The sequence below is a fragment of the Psammomys obesus genome, unplaced genomic scaffold (assembly GCF_907164565.1).
Source record: "Psammomys obesus unplaced genomic scaffold, mPsaObe1.curated_primary_1811, whole genome shotgun sequence".
Taxonomy (NCBI): Eukaryota; Metazoa; Chordata; class Mammalia; order Rodentia; family Muridae; genus Psammomys; species Psammomys obesus.
This window is the reverse complement of record NW_026596069.1, coordinates 11,237,166-11,257,543: the sequence shown is the minus strand read 5'-3', so window position 1 is coordinate 11,257,543 and position 20,378 is coordinate 11,237,166. Positions and strand designations below refer to the sequence as shown.

General features: G+C 43.9%; 1 protein-coding gene across 5 annotated transcripts in view; it reads left to right on the top strand.

The window, feature by feature from the left end:
* Fhod3 (formin homology 2 domain containing 3) overlaps positions 1-20,378 on the top strand; it is a 410,013-nt gene that overhangs the window by 288,725 nt on the left and 100,910 nt on the right. For 2 of the 5 annotated variants that reach the window (XM_055625620.1, XM_055625619.1), the window contains exons 11-12: positions 15,837-15,932; positions 18,236-18,589. The exons of 2 other annotated variants lie outside the window; for them this stretch is intronic. In XM_055625620.1, the coding sequence (XP_055481595.1) occupies positions 15,837-15,932; positions 18,236-18,589 (450 nt within the window). The remainder of the gene's footprint in view (positions 1-15,836; positions 15,933-18,235; positions 18,590-20,378) is intronic. One more of the 5 variants, XM_055625621.1, reaches the window with a different exon arrangement.

Here is a 20,378-nt window from a genome sequence, read left to right as displayed (position 1 = left end):
CACGTCGCTGGAAATGTGTGTGGAACTCTCTGCTTGTATCATTTGAGTTTAGTCCTCATAAAGGCCTTCTTGGAAGGTAGGACAAATGCCAGTCACATGCATGGAACAAGAGCTACACTTCAGGCTTTTTAGAATGAGAACTGGTCTTCATGTAGGCATGCCTTTACTGAGGTAAATATAAATGTTCAAAAAGAGTTGAGTAGGACACCACATCAAGCTTCCTTACAAACACAAGCCTGTGAGATTATTGCTATCATTTTTGTAATACTAATGTGACCCTGAAACCCATATTACTGTGCATGGCTTTTACACTGGCCATTGGCCAAATAAGACAGAGCTTATGATTATCGGTTACCTGGAATTTTTTATATGATGTGTACACTGCAATGAATTTCATCTCTGTAGTTAATTTTTGCAACTATGGTTATAAGAAGAAAAGTCAAAGCATTTTCACTTACTGCTAAGAAAATTATTTGGGGTCATTTAATTAGAAAAAAATGAACAAAACGCCCAAACCTCAGCAGTCTGGCTGACTCACATTGGTATCAAGTATAGTCATGCCTAGGACTAAAACATTCTTGACATTTATCTAGCCTAAAGCAGTAACCCAGTGGAGTATACATACAGGCTGGGGCCATTTTTTTTTTCATCATGAGCACCCCATTCTAGTCATATATTTCCTGCTTCTTAGGACAGTCTCTGATCTTTACGTGCCTCCCTAAATAAGTCCCTGTTCAATCAGCTCTCCTTCTGGTCTGTCGTCCAGTGTTTCTGGTCCGAACCATTGCACAGGACATGTAGTATGCAATCCAAATTCCATCCCATTGAGGTGCACACAACATTCCACTCTCCAGAGGTCATTCTGAACTTCACTAAGTCAGCTGGTGCTTGCATGGTACTACCTAGCTCTCAGTCATGTGTATATTTTCAGAGCACGGAAGAGTGACCTAGCAAGTTGTGCACAATGACAGCTGGCTGGGGAATGGAAAGTACAGCCTGTGCCATGTGCACTGAAGGGCAGTGATGGCTGGCCGTCATGTAAATTTTATATGTCATGGAATACTAATCTCCCAAGTTTTTTTTTTTTCAACCATTAAAAATGTAACTTATATACTAATGCCCAGGCTCTCAAAAAAGATTTTAGGCCAGATTGAATTCACTGGTTGTATTTTACTAACTACTGTTCTCAGGGGCCAGATATTTTTAGAGAACTGGGAGGAAATGAGCTGAAATTGCCAATGAGAAAAATGTGAGCAAGGAGAGGGAAACCCATCACACCATATGAGAAGACTGTGGTCTTATAGTTGGGGTTAGAACAAGAAAGTAAAAGGAAGCTGTGATGATGTGGCTTAGCTGGTAGACATGAGCCTAGCATACACAAATTCTGGGGTTAATTCCCGGCATCACATAGGCCAGATGTGGTAGTACACATCTGTAGTCCTGGCACTCAGGTATGGAGACAGGCAGATTGATAGGTCAGGGTCATCCTGAGCTACACAGAAAGTTGAGGACAGCTTGGGATATATGAGATCCTAGGAGGAAAATTCCATGAAGAGATTATGAAGATCTTGTTGATTATAAATTCCTGTGATACAGCGGAAGTTGGAGAAGGGTGGATGGTAAGTTGGGGAAGGGGTTTATAGAGCTTGTTGGAAGGAAAAGGGCTAATGATATATTCAGGGAAGATGTGGCATTTAGGGAGGTTATGGCAAGAGAAGCTTATTTCTGTGATGCCTACAGAATTAGTTCTCAACCAGGAATGACTTTGCCAGTCAAGGAACACCTGGATATGTTTTTGGTCATCACTGCTGGTCCTAGGGTACTGCAGGCATGTGGTAGGAAGAGTCCAAGAATGTTGTCCCATCATGCATAGGGAAGTCCTCACTGAAAAATTAGCTTTTCTGCACTGTGTGTTTCTGGGACCATGCCTTAGCAGGCTCAAGCAATTGGCTTGAGTTTTTTCAGATCCTTCCTGGGATTCTTCCAGGAATGAACAAGGTAGCTTTTTTTTTTTTTTTTTTCCTTTTTAAGAACGTGGAACTCTGTGTACCTGCCTCAAATGTCACATACCAAACTTTGGATCAACATTAACCTTATTCAGAAAACACCATGAATCTTTTAAAAACTCAGGTCTGTACATGATATTCCTGGTATAAAGATTTCAGTGGCATTTGACAGCTATCAGAGAGGCACCATTTTTTAACAAGAATGGAGATGTTTAACATCTTAACCCTGGTTACTCTGGCTTATGTAGGTAACAGCATAACCCTTCTTCTAGTGTTTGTTTTATCTCTGCTTAGCAAATTTTCACTCTTCAAATGCTCAGCAAATAATGCCGAATTTGGTTAGGGACAGGCTTGACTAACTCTCATGAATCAACCAGTAACTGAACAAGCCAGCTCTAATCAGCTTTGAGTCTATCACATTGACATCATGGGATGTGACAACTTGCGTGAAATAAATTGGCAATACAACAATATACTTATATAACAGAGGTATGCTAGTCTGAGGCTAGGTATCATGATCCTGTGGTGGGATAGGAATATAAGTTCCCAAAGCCAGAGGTGTGCAGGTGGAATTGGGAGATGAGGATAAAAAAACACAGACTATTTTGTGAGTTTTTGACGAGATGAAAACAAACATCTCACCTCAGATAGGGCACTGAAGACAGAATCAAGTAATTCCACCTAAGTGCAGCTTAAAGAGCCAGTGAGTTTAATTTGTGTTACTTACAGGAGAAACTTACAGGCAGCTACACCACGGAAAAGAAAGATCTCCCAGCAACCATTAGCTGCCCATTGACTGTTGGGTGGTTATGTGCTCAACAAAGCTTTTCAATGCAGCTGTCAGCACTGTTGAGATGCTCTCTGGTCCCTACTATAAAGCAGTGGCCCTATGCAAGTTGTTGTAAGGCTGTGGCAGGAAAGTCAGGCTCTGAACTACTCCCCTCCCCCAAGCTTAGACATGTCTATCTTAGGCTCAGCTCCAAGGTGATTCTGAATGGTACCCAGACAGCAGTGGACTTGGGAAGACAAAGGGTTCCTCCAAATGAACAAAGAACAGCAGGGTAGCACTTAGGAGGCACTTTGCTGTGTGCTGTCTGATTTGCTAAACAGTTTCTCATGTGTTGTAATTTCCATGGAGAAAGCTATAGTGTCTTTTATTTTATTTATGTATGTAATAGGAAAGGAAACTAAAGCACAGAGAGACAAGGAACTTACCCTAGGTCACACTGCTGACCAGTGGCACTGCTGGTTTGGAACTCAGGCCGTCACAGTTTAGAGCTTGTACCCAGTCAAAGATGACTGGCAATGCTCTTTTTTGGGCTAGAATGTGTTTGAGGGGGCAATGTTTTAGTTTAGAGTGGGGGTGAATTAGATTCTCTGAGGAAGAAAAGCCATTCAAGGCAAATGATTCCTTGAGCTTGGTGATCTTAAAGAGCTATATTGTTTATTGCTTTTGATATCGAAGTTGTCATTTAGTTTGCTTTTCTCTTGAATGGGCACTGATTGGGTTTCAGAGAAGGACTTCTGAAGGCACTAATTCTGAAGCAAGCCTTCCTAGCGGACAGTGACTAACCAGCCATTCTGGCAGAGATGGAGAAAGGAAGGTGCAGAGAAGAGAGCCACCATAGAAAGGACGCCTTGGCTGACTCTCAGTAATTAGAGCCTGGGAGAAGCGGGCTCTAAGTTATCCTAATGCTTTAGCATCTCATAGTCAGTGCACGCCGCTTAGTGACCCAGTGGGTGGTGGGAGGAGGGGAGCCAGGCCTCAAGGTGAGCCTGTGGGTGGGAACACAGGGAGGAGATTGGAGGGGATGTTCACTGCACTCCTATAAAGTGGGGGAGGGCATTGGCATCACTCCACCAGACACAGGAAACAGTGGGCAAATGGGGAACCTAATTACGGAGCCCACTAGACCAGTGAGCTCATCTTCCTATATTTTGATGAGGAGGAGATATATTTGGTTGCTTAACTTTTAGGACAGGACTTGTCCACGAGTTCTGTTGCCAGAGTTACATACAGGATTCGTTCAGTGGTTACCTGTGGGGTCTGCAGCAGAGTAATGAAGTTGACCTATCTCTTGGAAGGAGTTGGAGATAAGCAATCTGTTTACAAGGAAAAGGTGTACTACGAAACAAGTAGAGGTTATATAGCATTTTATGCTAATAAAATCTTTGGCTCAGGTGACCTATTAAGGCTGGCTACTACAGCTGGGCTTGGCCAGTGCAGTAAGGAACAGATGTGGTGGTCAAGAGCAGAGTGTGCTCATAGCCTTGGCCTCAGCCTCAGGTGGGCTCTTAATGATGATATCTCTTTAAGAGGGTGGTAGGAAAGTTAGGATAGACAGCAAAAAATGAGCACTTAGTTGGGTGGGGGTTTTGTTAGCCACTTCATGCCCCAAAGCTTCCCTGGATACTGTTCTATTAAAGAAGGTAATTGTTAAATAAATATGGACATGAACTGGAGAGAATATTTTATGTTCCAGCATAAACTTGCTAAAGGATTTCACAACAACCATATTAACCACCACTGGTACCATGAGCAGCAAGTAGCTACTTGGGACGGTTTATCTGATGGTAAGTGATTTGCTATGAATGAGATGCAATAATAGGCCTGTGACCTCCCGAAGTAACTATTGCTGGATGGCAGCCAGGGGCGCGGAGATGTCCAAGGCCCTTCCGGAGTAAGCTCTAGCAAATGGTGGGCTAGAGGACACAAGGATGGGATCAATAAATAAGGAGCTAGGAAAGGGGTAATGATTAAAAAGGGAGGCACTGGGGCTGGAGGAAGAAGTCAAACTGTAAAGTTCCTGCCTTTTGGAAAACTTACTATGACTAGATTGTCAATTCTTCAGGAGTTCACTCTTTGCCAGCATATATATATATATATATATATATATATATATATATATATATATATATATATATATATGTGCAGCTTTCTAGATTCTGAGGAAATTGGTAGACATTGATCCTTAAAACCACACAGAGCCAGCAGTGATTTTCAAATGGAAACACTGGTGAGAGAGTGTGCATGTGTGGTGTGTGTGTGGGAGGGGGGGTGTGGTATGTGTGGTGTGTGTTTTCGGTATGTATGTATGTGCGAACATGTGGATGTTCGTGTGTTGGATGGGTCTTCCAATGAGGACTCTCTGGAGTACTGGGGAGAACTGGATCAGGTGAGGAGGTTGTGGAAAGCTAGGATGCTATCAGAGCAGCTGGAAGTAGAACTGTGGGGAGGATGGGAATTGGGGGGAGGTTATGAGGTCTAGAAGAGCAGGATTTATAGAACTGAGACTCAAGCTCACTGTGTGAGGTTGCTCCCCAAACACCCAGTAAAGCGGGATCCTGGTCACTCGGTAACCTCTAGGTGTGGTGTGTTTAAGAGACCTAGCAATAGAAATCCCTAGTCATGGACAGGCACCCATAGAAGCCAAATATATACAGCTGAATGGTGAAGCTGAGGCTTTAACCCAGGAAAAGTAAACTAAGAGGAAACAGAGATAAATCCCCGGGAAAGAAAGCGCTGGACCATCATCTTATGAACGGATACCAATGAGACTACCACCCGCTTTTCCCAGTCAGGGACCCTTTAACGTGCTCATCTTCAAGCATGAGTGGTTCTCAAGGAGACAAGCTATTCAGGTGTGGGGTAGAGGGAAGGCCTGACTGATGTCACTGCTCAGTCTTTGATTTGGTTGGTGAAGGGTTGAGCTTGCTCCCCTTTGACCTGTATGGAACGTGTGTTCCCCACAGCCTTTGCTGCTGCTTTGCTTGCTGAGGTGATCCATCATGGTGTGACATGAGGACATGTGGTTCCTGATGCGTCTTTTGAAGGAGAGCAGGGCTCGTCCAGGAGTTGCTGGTTGATTGGATCCAGTCATGGATGGGGCCGTTTCAGTCTTGCCTCCTAGGCGCTGTGATTAGACTGGGCATGGTGAACCATACACATTCATCTGGTACTTGAGAAGCAGAGGAAGAAGTATCTCTGAGAGTTTAGAGCCAGCCATCTGGGACTGCAGAGTAAGACACTGAAGGGGGGGGGGCAGGGAGAGAAGGATAGGGGAAAAAGATAAAGAAAGGGCTATATGGAAAGAACTTGGTGGTAATTCTGGACTAATGAAGGCCTGAAGATACAAGTCCAAGAGGCTAAATGTGAGAGCAAAAGATAAGTCACTACTGAACACAGGAGATGCTGAGGAAGTGTTGGGCAAGGGTTCATGAGGGTCTGAAGAGAACAGACCTAGCCTTAGGCTACACCGTCACTCTGTATGCTCAAAAAAAGATGGCAATGACAGAAACACCATTCTCATGCTGAAAACTTTTTTTTTTTTAATTTCAAAATGAGGCTGTAATTATGAGAGACTTCTCAGAATTGACATTGGCCATAACGGTGGTCCAGGTATACCTCATGGTGTCATGGATATCTATTGCATCTCTTGACTTCCTGGTGGTTGTGCCATATTATTGAGACGAAAAAGAACAATGGGCAGGAGAGGAGAGGTGAGCTGCTGGGCTGCATATGCCTGTGAGCAGGCAGAAGAGCTGCTATTATTCAGTTGGGGGGAGGAAGGAAGAACAAGTGGCTCTATCCAGTTATTAGAGAGGCATTTCTCCAGCTGTTATCCTGAGCAGAGATACCATATCATAACTGTTAGGACCGTGATGCTAGTGTTGGGCTCCCTGGGTTTAACCTCAGTTTATTGCCAGGCAACCCTGGGCACTGTCCTTAACATCTCAGTGCCTCTGTTCCTCTTCTGTGAATGGAGGTACTAACGAGACCAGGAAAAAGGTGAACTATGTAAACTGTCTTATGTAAAGGCAGCCAGCATAGAGGCTAACTAAAAACTCAGTAAGTGACTTCAGAGAGACGACAAAGGACAACAACAGAGCAGGGCTTCCCGCCCCTGTTCTTCAGATCTCAGGGGTCCTGGGTGCCTTTTGGATGATGAATGACTTTGATTATCCTTTAAAAAACTGCTTCCCAAAGACACAGTGACTCAGAGAAGGGCCAGAGGCAATTCTAGGAACTTTGGGAAGACTTGGTTACAGAATCCACATTGCCCCAGAGACATCATTTCATTCCTGAGATCTTTGCTCCTGCCATGCGGTTTTGGTTTTATAAACATGAGATTAAAAGGTGACTAGAGATGAGCCCTCTGGAGGAAGTGGCCAGTCCAGGCCTGCTGCATGCTGGCATTTCTCCCCCACAGATCCATGGACAGGACAGGGCAAGGAGGGGGATCAGAGAGTGTCATGGCTGCATGCCATGGGCAGGCTCCTGTAAGGGAAGCAAATGCTTGCAAGACTCAAGAAGCCATTTTCTTTTTCCCCATTCTTAAATTTATAACCAGCTTTGCAAATTGGCCTTCTTGTTTGAGGGTGAAATAATTTAAATCATAAAATCAGAAGAAGATGATGATCCATTACCTCTAACCTCATATTGTTTGTGTTCCTGGAGTTATCCACAGCCATAAGAGCTTTCATCACTAAACAGATAAGCAAGGTGCCTCCAACTAGAGACACTTCCTGCTTTTCCAGAGCAGCCTTGGTAGCAGCACATGTTCTGAGCTTTGCTTTCAGTGACTGACCTAGTTTGGTGACCTAGAGATACTATAACACCTTTTATAGTATTATAAAAGAATGTTTAACACCATCCCAAATCGTATGCACTTATTACTAGACTCTGACTTTCTCATGCCTACTTTCGAAGGGGAACAGTCAGCTGTGTGGAAGAGGGGCAAGGCAGAAACAGGATAACTTGGGGCTCTTGGGGATAACTTGAAGAAGTGTGCAGGGACAGCCGTTACAAGTATCACTTGTAACAGCAAAGAACCACTGTTAAAAGGAACCTATGTAATTGTGTAGATTACACGTAATGGGATAAGACTGGTCCAAGAATGGATAAGTATTGATGGATGAGAATAAGAAGAGCTCTTCAGGCCACAGAGACAGCATGTTCAGTGGGAAATGGAGTAGAGGTTTTAGTGTGCATGAGTGTCCTGTAGGCAGCCGGAGGGGCAAGACTGTAGAATATGGAGGGAGATAGAGGAGGCAGGAATTGGAATGAGCTCATCTGGTAAGCGGGTTGGGTCATGTAAGGCCTTGGAACTCATAACATGAAGCCTGGTAATTATTTGGCATGTGAGTTCAGCCATGCTAGCCATGCATATTTGAAGCAATGCCCATCTGCCCGAGAGGGATTGGGTTGGGGGTGAGGGAGAGTAGAAATGGGAGCCTAGGTGAAAAGCTATTCAGACAAAACTACTGGAAAACAGTGGTAGTTTGGACCTAGGGCAGTATTTCTGAGCCCTTCAATATCCCATGCTGAATCCCAACCCTAGGATTTAAGTTTAAAAGTAAGACCTTAACATCTGTGTTTTCAAACACCTCTCAAGGGCATGAATCACTAGGTGAGGCGGCCACTGATCCTGGAGAGTCATGTTGGGAAAAGAGCTGGTAGCCTTGTCGCTTGATTCCCCAGGAGACACATTAGCACTAGAATGAGTTGCAGTAACATCTGTGAGTGTGCAAGATGTGGTGAGACTCAGCAACGTGCAAACATCCAAGTCAAAGCATTTAAAGGAGGAAAAATTCAGGCTCAGGATCTCAGGGGGTTCTGTCCTTCATGGCCCCAAGGTATGCTAGAGCAGAGTGTCTTACCTCATGTTTGAACAGGAAGCAAAGAGAAAATTCCTGCCCTGGCTGGGCTTCTTTTTTCCAACTTGTTATTCCATCTGAGCCTCTAGCCTAGAGGATGGTGGCACCCACAGTCTGTGTGCAGGTTTTCCCCATTCGGCTAATTCTCTCTGGAAACTCTCGGTGCACACAACCAGAGGTGGGGCTCACCAATTTCTGAAGCATTTCTCATTCTTGCTGAAAATTAAGATTGATCATCAAGAATTCCTTGAGTATGTCAACGCAAAAACAGTTCTCATAGCAAAGTGAGTAAGATAGACAGATCATCCTGGAGCCAAATATAAGTGACTCTGGCCCAGGACACAACTTTAGATTCCCCAAATACTAGGTTCCTCCATGAAAGTGATCATGAGATTTTATTACTTACAGTGCCGAGAAGGTCATAAATCAAAATGTTCACCAAATATATTAGTAAAGAGAATGACCTCTGTAATGGGTTTCAGACGCTCTCTGGTGACAGTATTAGCTTTGAGGCTGGTAATATTTTAGTGGTCTACTAAGAATGCATTGTAAGAGTTTGATGGCCACAGGGGTGTTAGGTCAGACACGGGGGTGATTAGTACATAACTTTCAAAGAGACTGAAAATAGTCCAAGATAATTTGGCTCTGGTCTGGAACGTTTTACCTCTACATAATCTTGAAGTTCACTCACTTGGCCTTGCAGCATCTTTTAATATAGACTTAGCTTCTTTCTCTGTGTCTTTCCCCTCTGTATTTGTCTCTCCCTCCCCCATCTTTATGATGATCTTTATGGATAGATCTGGCTCTTTCTTTTCTTCTCCTTTTTTTAAATCCTCCTGCTACCTCCTTTTTATAGACAGCTCCTTTCTTGTAGACATCTCCACCAGCAGATGGACAATAATGGAGAAAGCAACTGCAAGCCAAACAACTCCAGTGGTTACCACTGGCAATTTTGTGGGCATAACTGGGGATAGAATAGAAAACAGAAATGAGGTTTCTGGGAAGAAGCCTGGCTGAAACGTAGGATTTGGGGTTTATCTCTACACACCAATCTGCATGATTATCATATTAGAAGTTGATTGTGGAATGTTAAATCCAAAGCATGTGAAAGGGCAATTAGTTGTAGAATCAAATGGGGTCACAAATTGAACAGATCTTACCGTACACTGTAGCTCCAAAGCACTTTGGAGCTTCTTTGTTGTAGCTGTACTTGGTATCGCCTTCTAAACACAACACTTTGTCTTGTGCGTATCTAAGAGACATGATAATTTCATGCCTCTTCATAAACACATTCCTCATTGGTGGGAAACCTGAAACAGTAGAAAACACAGGAGAATCCCATCAGAGAAGCTGCTTCTCTTTACCCAAAATGCTTTGAGCCATCTTAGGCATCTGACCCAAGCCTAAGCATGAAGCCCACTTAAGTTTTGCGTCTACCTCATATTCCTAGCTTGAAGACAGTTTTAGCACCTGTGTGTTGATCAAAATCTCCCATCTGAGGCCAGGCTTGGAATTTTCACTTAAAATGAGTTGCCATCCCTCAGGGTTTTTCAGGTTTTGTGGGTATCAGAGTTTACACTCTCAGGTGAAGTACGCTCAACCTGTGTTTGACCTAAAAGCATGCTTGCGCAGAGAAGGCTCACCTCAGATGTGTGATTACATCCATGGTAGAAGGAAGCATCATTGCCACATGTTTCATCCCCTCGGCGACACAGGCCAAAAACAGAGCTTCCTATTTGGCTGTGACACGTTCTTTTAGGTGTGATAGTAGAGAGGGCCCTGGGTGGATGATGGTTTTAGACAGACTGAAGCCATACCTGATCAGGTCCTCTGAGGCCAGCAGCCTGGAACACTGCTGGCTACCTTCTGGAAGTGCTTGGAAAACTGCAATTTACCTTCCTTTGGGTTGTTCTCTTGGACCTCTCAGGTGCATTTGAAACAATGATCTGGCAACTGTGGCTGAGAGAAATGTTCTTTATTAACAGAAAATCAAGGAAGGCATATACAAAAGAAAGAAAAGCAGCTCCTGGCCTGTTGCTGTCACTGGACTAATCTGTTTATACCTGAGCAGATCTGCAGCCCCAGCTACTAATTGTGTTTCTTCCTGTCAATGTTTATACTCTGTAGATTGAATTTAGCCAGATTACAAGACCCCATTTTTTTTTTCAACAGGAATGTGCTGGAATCATTAGTGTTTAGCTCTAATCAAAATAGCAAAATAAAGACTCTTGCCTTGAGGTGCCAGCCAGTCGGCCAGCTTCTTGGTTATACTTGGGATTCCTGAGCTGTGCTCTATGCTCTTTCTGAGTGCTGCATGTTGCAGGGACAGTAAATACTTTCCCTGTCTAACTTTGGGTTGTCACCATGGAAACGCTGGAGCAGCAGCTAGACTCTGTCAGATGTCTTTCACTCACTTGGCTGGTACAGATCTTTTGAGGGAACTTTTATTTCATTTGGCAAACTCTATTTTCAAATTACATCACCAGAACACTTGGTCAGATATTTGTTGTAACTGATTAAGAACATTAATTGGAAATTTGCAGGCTTGAGCCCCGGGTATCCTAGAAACAACCTTAACGTTAAGAGAAAGCGAGAGTCACAGAGGCCAAGCGGAAACTACAGCCTAAGCATTTGTTAATGCAAAACCATGAGAACCAAGCCCGAGGGAGCCCTTTCTTTGTCTTAAGCTCAGCATAGTATTTCAATGAAATGTTTTTCATCTAATTATGATACAAGATGTCCCAGTTGTACGGAACTAGAATAGTCATCATCCTGGTTCATGAGGCTTTGTCATCGCCAGCCTGTGGTTCTAGTCTGGTTTATTTTCTATAGTGTTTATTAACATGAAGCACATTGGCTAAACTGTGACCTACCTGAAAAGCTGGCAGGAGAGTACCCAACCTTTTGACATCGTGACATGGCATGGCCATCTGCAAGTGTGGCAGCTGTGCACGTATCTCTGCTGCTTTTCAGACTGCCAGCTGTACTTGGACTCAAGTACATACTCTTAACTGACATCTATCTGTGTACCCCTTGCCCTAGAACCTTTGGGCCTGGGGTGACAGGCTGATCTGTGTGTTTGCCATTGTCTGGTGGATTGTTCTGATTTCCACAATTTTGACAAATTATGACAAACAGATGTGTAACTAAGCAATGTATTATTCAAACTTGCTTTTTTTTTCAGTTGATAAAAATATGTGTCATGCTGTGTGCTACTCTCCCAACTTGTTTTCCTCAGTGCACATCATGTTTCCGATGGACTCTGTTATCATGGGACTCTGTACCTTATCTATTGTCTCTATAGGACTTTATCATAGTACATTAATTTTCTTTCCCTCTTGGTGGACGTTTTGGTCATTTCTAGAGTTGTACAGTTACAAACAATGCTGCTGAAAACATCATTCGGTTCTTCCTCATATTCAAAAATCTGAGGATCCTGAGGGAAGAGTCTTCAACTTTGGCACTGTGAACATCTTGGGTCTAATTGTTCCTTGTTGGGGACTGTCCTAGACACTGTAGCATCCTTTATTTCTGCCCACTAGTTGCCAGTATCTTCTCATCCACACAGCTAGGACAACTAGAAATGTCTCACGAAATGGAGAAGTGTGCTTTGGGTTGAGAGGGGTCATCTTGGTCCAGAATGTCTCCCTAAGGATATAGCAGTGTAGACTCTTAGTATCCTGTGAACATGTGTTTACAGGAGGTGGCCTACATTGTCTTCAGCATGTAGCATTGTCAGATGGTTTGCATGGTAGGAATGAAATGGTGTCTCACTGTGGTAGCAATACTGCCCCTCAACTCACAGGTTAAAATGGAATTTCATGAGTTCGTCAGCTGTGACAATTTCCCCCACTTTTACAGTTATACTTTGTACCTTTAGGTGTGCAGTTAATATATGTTTGTTTTAGTTGTCATGCAAAACAAGAGGGTTCTTTATGCCATCTTCATACATGCACACCTGATATATATATATAAGTTAATCTGGTTTTGCTCACCCTTGTCCTGAAAGTTTGCACTGTGCTTTGGAAATAACTTGACAACATTCATTGTCCTCTCGGTTCGTGCTTTTGGAATCTAAAAGACATCATTACCCTGTGATGGAAATTTGAGTAAGTTAAAATTGACTATGATGGAAGCTATGCCCTGCAGGACTGAACAGGCTGCAGGCCTCTGGCTTTTCCAGTATGAGTGAGGGTGAGGTGGGTACAAATATGGGATTATTTTTACTATAAAGGAAAATACATATATATTCATAGCAAGCTAGTACCTATAAGTAACTCCTCATCAGTTGAAACAAAGCAAAATCAAGCTGTGTGTCATGGTTCACATTCATCATCCCAGCACCTGGGAAGCTGAGGCTAGAGATTGTCATGAATCCAAGACCATCCTGGAATATAGAGTGTTTTAAAGCAAAAGCCAAGAAAAATCCCCATAGAAGCATTTGAAAGCTAGAGGCCAAATGTCCAGAATGCCTCAGCAAAATAGGTTCAACCATGAATGGCTATGCTGCAGGAGAAATCCAGCTCAAAAAAGCAAACTGATCTGAATCACCTCCTCAGCTTTTAACATTATTAGCACAGAATCATAAATCGTTTGGTTTGGTTATTTCATCATAGGCCTAATGAAACTAAATCAAATCGGCGTAGGTAGTCCAAGGCCAGAGGAGAGATAATACCTTCTCCACACTGTGGTATCATGGGACAAAGCCAGCGCTTTTCCCATAGAAATGGACCACCCCAGTTTGTCAATGTGCCACCCGCCTTTTGCCCTGTCCTGTCACTGTGATTGCAAAGCTCCATCACTCACATGCTGTGTAATGACTGGTTGTGGGATTTAAGGATGCAGCCTGGCATTTTTTGTCGGGGTAGTTACCTTCCAATATCAGGGGGAAAGGGATCAAAGGACAGAGCGGACATAGATGGGAGCTTCCTGCTGGTAGCAGGGAAGGGTGCTTTGGAGCGTGCTGTGCACCCTCCCTTTGGGAATCTAGCACTTCTGAGTCTTCATCAGTAGAGGAGCTTAGTGTTTTCCTCAGAGGGCTCGGAGAAAGAGAAGACGAGAGGAGGAGGAGGAGGAGGAGGAGGAGGAGGAGGAGGAGGAGGAAATTACAATGAAGATAGTGATGATGACCAGTGATGATGAGGCGGTGATGGCTAATAGTTCTAACCTGTTTACTCAAAACTTTTCCATGTGCTTTTCCTTGACAACACAACTCTCTTAGGCAGTTCACTGCCTCTACCTGTAGGAACAAGGAAAATGAGGCCCACAGTCATGTTGATCAGAAGTGGTTGGAGTAGAGGGCACACATAAGCAGCCTGGCATCAGGATCCCCCTGCCTATCCCTGATCTGTGAGTGTGCACAGAATCAGCTTATTTTGGAAGAGAGGCTCAGTGCTTTGTGACAAAGAAGCCCATGGACTGTCAAGATAGACTGAACTCAGGGCAGACCAGAAGTCACATCTCCAGCAAACTCGTGGTCAAGCTGAGGGACGAGGACAGCTAGCTAATGACTGTGGGTAGTAACCTTGATGCTGGGGCAGCAGGGGAAGGAGAAACAAACCACCAGTGAGTCCTGGGGTGTGAGTGTCGACTGGCTGTGCAAGCTTGGCAGGGCAGATGGACCGTGCTTGCCTCTGGCACTGAAAGAGGGCTGCTGCTCCGCTGCCCATTGGTCTCTGTCTGTCCTTGTGACACAGAGACAGGGACACATCCCCGTGAGTGTGACTGTATCAGTTCTCTGGTCTTTCTTTCTGCCATAGCTGATCTGCCACAAACACATTATAACAGTGAGGTTTATAGTTTAAGGTTGGCTGAAAGTTTTAAAATACCAGTCTTTGCAGGTTTTGTTGATACTTTTTTTTTTTTTTTCAAAAAAAAGGGGGGGGGGAAATTATATGATCATCTTAACAAATGAATGAAAATTATTTGACAGAATGAAGTCTTGATAAAAGAAAAAGAATAATATTATACAAAACACAAAAAAGCGTTAGCTACCAGAAAAAAGATGAACTGGATCTTATTAAGAATTTTATTCATAAAAAGACCTCACAAAGCAAATCAAAAAACAATACACAGAGGAAAGAGAGGATTCACAAGACATAAATGTCAGGGAAACATAATTATACTCATAATTCCAAATTGTGTGGGAAAGTTCAAGGAGAAAATGAAATTTTTTTCACAACACTGCAGATGACAATGTAGAAAATATAGCAGTTACCAGGGTCTGTGTTCTACAGTTACCTTCCAAGCCTGTCCCTCCCCAGTGAGCAGTAAGTCAGGCTTTCCCAGTTAGCACCATCAGTTGGGGAACAAAAGTTCAAAACATCTTCAATTGGTGAGAGCTGTTAGATACAGGTGTTAAAATTGACAGAGGACTGCTTTCCTCTCTATTCCTATCCTTTTCTCTTCTGTGTGTATTTTGATGGAGTTGTTTTACTTGAGACAAGATCTTAATATATACCTCTGGCTGGCAGGGAACTCACTATATGGAACTTTCCTTTGCCTCTTGAGTGCTGGGACTTAGGCAAGTACCACCATGTCCAGCAATTGGATGTTCCTTGCGGTGCAGTGGTGGAAAAGAAGTTACAGAGAGCTCCAGGCTCAAACTATCTCCATAGTGAGTCAATATCTGAAAAAAAAAAAAATTCAGAGGTTACACAGAATATGTCCTTGAGCTGGGAGTGAGTCTGGTTCCTACAAACACCCACTGAAACAGAGAAAGTATGCTTCTGGACCTGTGTGCCAGCCACCATGTAGGTTAGACAATACCAAATTTGCCAGCCTCTCAGTGATGAAGACTTGCAAATTCTGTGGTTACAGCAGGAGCTGGCTATCACTAAAAGCATTTACTGGGTGATTCAGTGAAGTGGGATAAGCTACGCAGAAGGTCCTTCCGATGCCAGAAGCTTCTGTGAGTCATGTGTGCAGGGTTCAGGGTAATGGCGTTCAACCATGGTGACAAGAAGTCCTCCTCTTCTGGGTTACGACATCTTCTTCCCCTACTGAAGTTTCCTTTTCTTAGAACCACCTGGGCCATCCTGACAGACCGAGAGGCCCCTTCTTCTTCCTCCCAGATGGGTTTCTGTGTGCTTTGTTGTCCTGTCTGTGATTTCCATCTTGCTTTTCCATCTTGTTTCTGTGCGTTTTTTTTTTTTTTTTCTGGCCTTGTCTCAGGGATGAGGAGGAGGAGGAGGAAGAAGAACAGCCAGTCACGGAGCCTAATTCAGAGGAGGAGAGAGAGGACGATGCCCAATGTCAGGGCAAAGACAGGTACTGAGGGCTGGATCCACCTAGGCTCATCCCAAGATCCAGAGGCTCCTTCCTCATGGACTATTTGCTGTTACCACTTCTTTCTGATCTCCTGTCCTTACCAGCTCACAAGGGTAACCCATCACTTCCTTGTGCATAAGCTACTTAATGGCTACTTTTGTAGAAATATCCCCAAACACACTTTAATCTGAAGCCTGCACTTTGTACTCAAATCCTGTTTTTTGACCATGACCACTATTTATGGGATCACCTACTTGGTTTTCTGAACACTCCTCTCTCTATCATCAAGGTGTTTACTCAACCAAATTGATGGTGATTAGAAAGGATCATTTTTACTAAGGAGGTTTCAGATCTTTCCAGAAAGGGTCATAGTAAGAATTCTACACATTCCTTTCTTAATTTTGCTAGTTCAATATTAGCTAATATGTAACTGCTTTGTTAACTATTCAAATATCATTTTGTACACATGGAAGGGAATAGTTTTCATTCTCTATAGCATAGAAACATCCCTGTATTCACATTCACACCCAGGACACCCAACGTAAGTCTACAGCCTTTCAGAGAGTTTGCTATCATCTGCTCATCTCAGTAAAGCCCACTCTATCCTGGCTCATTGTTAGCAGATACGGGCATCTCACAGATGCCTTAAATTTTATAGACGCTTCTCACAAATAATTTATTTATAAAGCAAGTATTCCCACAAGCAATTTCTTCTCCCACTATTCAAAAATGGTTTTGAATAATTTTCCTAATTTAATTGATTGACAGTGCAGTCGATATTTTCACTGGGAGAGCGGTGTTAAGTTAGAGCGAAATGTTTCCCTTGTCAACTTCAGAGTTCAGGGGATACTTAAGCAAGACGAGTCATCTGTCTTATTCTTTATATATAAAAAGATCCTCATTCAATACTAGATTACCCTCTTGTTCCTAAGTACTATAGAATCCTCTGGAAACTGACAAAATGGGGGTTCCTTACCCTTCCCCCTTGGGAAGGCCTGCAAAGAAGCCAGCCAGCATAGAGAGAAGAGTGGAATGAGCTGATGGTGGAGAACTAGCCACACAGTTTAAAAGGAGAGAGGAAGGAGGATCATCAGAAAAGGGCCCTGGCCCGTGGTGTGCCAGACTTGTGGGAAGTGGTGCGTCAGCAGGGGACCTGGGACAGGGCTAAGTTTCGAGGTCCCACCTTAGCATGAAAACGAGCCACGGGGATTGTGTAGACTCGGCGAGTACACTGCAATGACTTTGGATGTGCTCGACTATTGTGTTCTGTCTCGCCCCGAAAATCTTGAACCCAAAGTTTCCACTCCTACAGAATACATGGGAGGGCTGTCTGGGAAGGGTGCTCTGCAGTGCCACCCCTGTTACCTGTGCAAACAGGTGATGAACTCTGAGTGTGACCCGAGAAAGGGCGCAGTTACCTTCTATTCCCAAACCTGCATGACTGCCTGTCTCGAAGACAGGACTGTGGTTTTGAGAAATGAAATTTCATGTAGGTTCTTACATTATAAATGTCAAGTGTCTAATTCCAGTCCTCTAAAGATGGATTTTTTTAAAATTTAAAAGTGATTTCTTTGACAAGCACTGCGTATAGTTAAGGCAGCCGCATAATAATTTTGTGTGTCGACATCCTGTATCATGCCACAATCAAGTTAATAAGTGTATATACCATTCCCCATGATGGCCCTATTTGGGGATGACAGTATGTAACTATAGCTATGGGCCTGCCTGAAGGAGTCTAGATGTTCAAGATTTAGTGCTAGGCCCTGGAAAAGGAGAAACAGGCAGAATTTGTCTTCCTTATGTCATCGCCTCTCTGGCATGGTACATTGCTCGCTTTCCCCATTCTCACATCTGTACCTGCACTGGAAAGGGCTCTGAAAGCTGCCACTGTAGCACACACTTTTCAGCAGGAGGACGAATCCCCTTTGTAACCAAAACATGAAGTTTAAAATGAGAAATTTCAGGTGCCAACCAGTGTGCCCTGAAGAGGAAATGGGGAGGATACAGAAAGTGGGCTGAGAAGAACCTGTAGGGCATAGCAAATCTCCTGGCCCCTCTGTCTGTCCAGAAGCCACATTGTGTGAGAGGTGCTTCTTTGCTCTCTGAATCTCTAACCCCTCAGGTGGCCCAGATGTTTCTGCTGATGGACTCTTCTTGTGTCTCAAGCATCACAGGGCTGGAAGTGTGAGGCTACCACATAGGTTTGATAATGCGTCCTTCTCTTTCTCCTAACCTTTGCTCCCCCTCTCTCAAATCTCTGTTCCTCTTTTCTCTTTCTCCGCCTGGCCTTTCCGGTCCAACAGCGAGGCCAGCTCTACCTCCCTGCAGAGCTGCCCTGGGAAGGATGCTGTTCCCGAGAGTTCTGCACTCCACACGACCTCAAGTGCCACCTCCCAGGGAAGGTCGCTTCCAGCCAGCGCAGCAGCACGCACCCCTGCTCTTTGTGGGACCTCTGGGTCTGAGGCCAGCCGGTCTGCTCTCTTGCCACCTCCCAGTCCTGGCTTGGCTACTCGGCCCTCCACCACACCGAGGGCGTCTCCAACCATAGACAAGCTGCCCTACGTGCCCCACAGCCCCTTCCACCTCTTCTCCTACGACTTCGAAGATTCGCCCATCCTCACCAAGGACAAGGGAGGAGACTCTCAGACAGAAAACAGGTAGCTTGGCCTGCAGCAAGGCCGGTGTGTGATTAACTCAGGGAGAAGGACACAACTTATTGACTGTGTCCCACGGCTTATCTTTTGCTGTGTTGCATGGACTCACTCAGATATAGAGCCACTATGGCTAAACTAAATGTCTGACCCCTGACTTAATGAGAACAAACAATTAAGTGAGATGGAAAAGAAAACATCACCCGTGTGAACTAAAGAGAGCTTTGGTTTTAAGGTAACTACTAATGCAGCTTTTAGAACTACAGTCTATCAGGATCTGTGTGCTCACCCCATCATCCAGTATGGTTTTTCTGGCCTGCAAGGTGAAGCAAATGCTGGACTCTCTCCCTGGAGAACAGCCAGTATGCTGCTCCTTCCTCCCACAGTATTCCCCAGCCCCTCCCACAGTTTCCTTAGCCCCTCCCACTGAGCTGCTGCTGCAGCTGCTAACTTCTGGTCTTTCTCTTCTATTAAGTGGTCATCTCGTATCATACTTTCTTTATGTTTCCTGTAGCTTCCTGCTTTGTTTTTTGAGATATGCTTTTGTGTTTCCTAACGCTGCTGTTTGCTGTCACATAATTAGAGTTTGAACCAATTCCTGGAGTCTTAAGATGCTCACCTTCTCTAATTATGAACATTCAAGTAATATAGTAAGAAATCGTCTTGGTGGCAGACTGGAGGGAGGTGTGCAAAGCCAGACTCCATAGGGAAAAATTAACTGTGTGTGCCTGCCATGCAACTAACTGCCTTCACTATTCACTCAAGTGTTCTGCTGGGGTGGGGAATGGGAAACTTTATATCTATTTTTTTTCTAACAGCTGTATTCTATTTTTAAGTTTTCTTTTATTATATTTATTTGTTGAGTGGAGAATGTGTGGTCAGTTAAAGAATGACTTGTGTACATCAGTTTTCTCCTTAATCAGAGAAGCATCAGACTCCTCTGTAATTCCTGGGGATTGAGCTTGGGTCATCAGACTTGGCAGCAAGTGCCTTTACCCATTGAATCATTTCACCAGCCCCTAATAATTGTCTTTTAAGTGGTAAAATAAACAGGTAAAAAGCCATTCTAATATATTTCATTTAACTTACTATGTCCAAAACCTTGTATTCCTGTTATCCGTAGTCACAGTCTTTGATTGTGGTTATGTTCTCCATCTTAGAAGAAAAACAATAGAGCAAACTTTGCTAAGCATTTATTATGAGTCAGGCTTTCTATTTCCCATGAAGTTGGTGCTTTGCAGTCTCACCTAGTCCTTAAGAAACAGGTTTCTGGAGAGGACAGGAGCTCCACAAGGAGAACAACAGAACCAAAAAAATCTGGGCACAGGGGTCTTTTCTGAGACTGATACTCCAACCAAGGACCATTCATGGAGATAACCTAGAACCCCTGCACAGATGTAGCCCATGGCAGCTCAGTTTCCAAATGGGTTCCATAGTAATGGGAACAAGGACTGTCTCTGACATGAAATGATTGGCCTGCTCTTTGATCACCTCCCTCTGAGGGGGAGGCAGCCTTATCAGGCCACAGAGGAAGACAATGCTGCCAGTCCTGATGAGACCTGATAGGCTAGGATCAGAAGGAAGGGAAGGACAACCTCCCCTATTAGTGGACTTGGGGAGGGACATAGGTGGAGAAGGGGGAGGGAGGGTGAGATTGGGAAGGGAGGAGGGAGGGAGCTACGGGGAATACAAAGTGAATAAACTATAATTAATAAAAAAATAAAAATAAAAAGAAGCAGAAAGAAAGAAAGAAAGAAAGAAAGAAAGAAAGAAAGAAAGAAAGAAAGAAAGAAAG